The 3,386-nt window shown below is 38.1% G+C and overlaps 1 protein-coding gene across 1 annotated transcript; it reads right to left on the minus strand.

The window, feature by feature from the left end:
- Nucleotides 1-823: 823 nt before the first annotated feature.
- Nucleotides 824-2,018, minus strand: LOC113293555 (probable carboxylesterase 15). Its single transcript, XM_026542160.1, has 2 exons — nucleotides 1,330-2,018; nucleotides 824-1,256 (listed from the first exon to the last, which is right to left on the minus strand). The coding sequence occupies exons 1-2, from the start codon at nucleotides 1,995-1,997 to the stop codon at nucleotides 947-949; spliced, it is 978 nt and encodes a 325-aa protein (XP_026397945.1). The 5' UTR covers nucleotides 1,998-2,018; the 3' UTR covers nucleotides 824-946.
- Nucleotides 2,019-3,386: the final 1,368 nt, after the last annotated feature.

The raw sequence follows: 3,386 nt of genomic DNA on the forward strand, positions 1-3,386 counted from the left end.
AGATTGAACGGATCTGCAATGTCCGTGAAGAAAATGGAGGTGTGAATAGTGATGCATAACAGGTTATGCACCTACAAAATTTATTGCATAACTTGTTATGCATTCTCGAAATTGGTTGCATAACACGTTCTGCATTTTTTTTTTTGCATAATTTTTTATGCAGTCCAGAAAACGGTTATGCAGCTATTTTTTTCTTAGTATTGAAACCAACAGAAAATAAGGTTGCATAACTTGTCATGCACCTACAATAATATCTACATAACATGTTATGCCGTCGTGAAAATGGATGCATAACCTGTTACGCATCCGAAAATCATAACCTGATATGCATCCGTAAATATGGATGCATACCGCATCATGCATCAATTTTTTTATGTACGCACTAAAATCAACCAAAACAATGGTTACATAACTTGTTATCAATGCGTAACTTTGTTATCCAAATGCATAATTTTCTATGTAGTGGATAAAATGGTTGCATAATTCGTTATGCGTCTGCAGAATGCGTTATGCATCTTTTTTGGTGGTTACATAATGGTTATGTATCAAGTTTTCGAAAATTTTGCCTAAAATGATGATCACCTCCGATTTTTTCGTGAAAAACAAAGATTTCATATTCTTTTTTGTACTCGTTGCGTAGCTCTCTTAAAAAGATTTCCAACGATATAAAATTTGTAAAATTCCAAGACGCGGATTTTGAGATATGTTATATCCAAGTTGCGTTGCCAATTATACCCCTGATGCATAACTCGTCATGCCGATGGATAATCCGTCATGCAGACATTTTCAATAATTTTATATAATTATGGGTGTCACGAAAATAATTATGGGTGTCAAGGTACCTAAAATTAATTGTGGACCTGATAATGAGAATATTATTTTTTCTGGGCCCGCGCCTAAGTTTCCCAATATAAGAATAGCCTTAGTGTTCGCTTGTCTAAATCAACTAGCCGGACCATTGAACCAACATGAAATGTTTGATTACTTGCATCAACTTATCTGAATCCTCAGAATTAGGATTGATTGTGAAGAACCCATGTTGCATTCCTTCAAACTCAACGTACTCGACTCTCTTTCCAAACTCTCTCAGTTTTTCTGCGTAATACTTAGCTCGATCTTTTAACAAATCGCTACCACCAACAACTACCAGAATTGGAGCAAGAGACACTGGTTCAAGATCTTTACTTTCCGGTCCAAATGGGTTCACTAACGGGTGATCTGTTGTAGCCTCTTCTGGTATTGATAGCCTCCAGAACCTACAAAATTATCTGAATCATTCAATGTACGACGAAATTTTGCTAATTTAACAAGGTAGGGGCGACGTCATACCTGTCAATGAGCTCCAAATTCAAGAAGGCTTCCACTGGTCCTTCCGCTTCGGACTTGGACCTTACCGTACCGCCAAAAAATGGTGCTAGAAGGATGTAACCTCGTACATGAACCGGTTTCAGTTGAGCAGCTTCGGCACCAAAACGAACTGCCAAATTATGAGCAATATTCCCACCAGCGGAGTCACCAGAGATAAAAACTTGTTCAAAATTCGCTACATCGGTCAGCCAAGTATCAGGATTCTCGGATGCAGCTTGCTCTTGTAGCCACTTAATAGCGGAGTAACCATCTTCAAGAGCAGCTGGAAGCCTATTCTCTGGGGCAAGACGATAATCCGGCGAGATAATTATCGCTTGAAGTTGTGACGCAAGACGGAAACAATAGTTTTGGCAGTTCGGCCAAGAACGTGAGCCTATATAGAAACCACCACCGTGGATGTAGTAAAATATGGGGAGTTTTTTTGCTGATGTGGAAGCAGAAACTGGTTTGTAGAGACGGAGAGAAAGATTATTACTTGAATCAAAAACAACATCTTTCCACACAACTGAACCATCATCATCAATTGGTACATCGAAACTCGGCTTGGTTGATCGAACGATTGAACCGTCGCTGTACATCCGGAGAACTCCTCTGACCTCTTCTACTTCAACTGGACTAATGGTAGTCATGGTTAAAGTTAAAGACTTGGAAGAAATGAAATGGGAAGAAATAGGGAAAGATGGAGAAGCCAAATGAATTTGAAAATGACTGTTTTTTTCTTTTGTATTTTGTAATTTTCTGAATTTTGTTCTTCATGCAGTTGTCTTGTAATGTTGAAATACTACCTACTTGTAGTTATTGTTGTTCTCTAAGACTCTACTAGAGCTTACTTATGATGACGTGAATAATTTATTCCTCTTCAGCATTTCTTGCGCTAGTACCATCAAAATCCAACAATTAGGCCTGCATTTCCATTCAATGGGCGGACCTGCGGTTACATCTTACATTGTCTACTAGCGTGGTTAGGCTTGATTGTGCTTAAGGATTCTTGTCCAGCGCCAAGACGCTTCGCTAGGAGGATTCATATGCCAGAAAATCTTCCTTAATCAAAGCAAAGGAAGACAAGGATATTCACTGGGAATTCTCCTTCATTGAAGCCCAAAAATGTTCTTTAAGTAAAAAAGGCTCGAGGATTAGGCCAAGCACCAAAATGTTGCTCTTCAAGGAGTTTACTTCAAGACCTGTGTGTATCTATTGAAAGCTTTGAGGACAGAGGCAAGGCTGTTTATAAAGCTAAGGGACCGGATCCCCTAACTTAAAATTTTGACTTCATTTTCTATCCGTCGATTAAATCTCATCAAACCGTTCACTAAATAAGTCCTATTTTACCAAAATTGTCGATATCATTCGGCTCAAGCCGAGCCGATACCCGAATCTTATCATGTATCTCCTAAAATCTATTTTTCTGTACATAAAAATATTTCAAGCTATGCGAATTTCTGATGAGTTAAACACTCAACCATATGCTTATCTGATGAACAACAAGAGAAACGAAGGATAATTTATCTTTTTGACGAGAAAAAAAAAAGAATAAAGTCAATAAACCATATATATTCTCCCAAACATGGATTTGACAGGATTGCGTTTGTGAAGGCGGGCTAAAAGATCATGATCATAGTGTTGCTGCAAAAACTGGATGTTAATAATCAATCAAAAGATACTATAGAGAATTATCGAGACCATAAAACCCATTCTTCCGCTCTGTATCGGTCACCCAAAACAGCATCAAACCAAGAAGGGAACTTCGCCCCAATGAACAAGATGCATAGAGCATGTTTCGTTATCGGCATCTCGTTCCCAAAACTGCATCTTTGAGCGAAACATATTGGTATTTCAAAAAAAAATTATGGAGCTTTTCAATCAATCATGGAAGCTTGGAAAAGCAATACGGGAGAGTCATGTGTTTCTAAACTCCTTATCTATTTTCTTCGATGATGGATTGTATTAAGAGTTCGATTACACAGTCCATACTTGTACTAGGGCATTTCCAAAGAGAGTTAGCAGTTACCGACTTTAAT

The sequence above is a fragment of the Papaver somniferum genome, chromosome 7 (genome assembly GCF_003573695.1).
Source record: "Papaver somniferum cultivar HN1 chromosome 7, ASM357369v1, whole genome shotgun sequence".
In the NCBI taxonomy this organism is placed as follows: domain Eukaryota; kingdom Viridiplantae; phylum Streptophyta; class Magnoliopsida; order Ranunculales; family Papaveraceae; genus Papaver; species Papaver somniferum.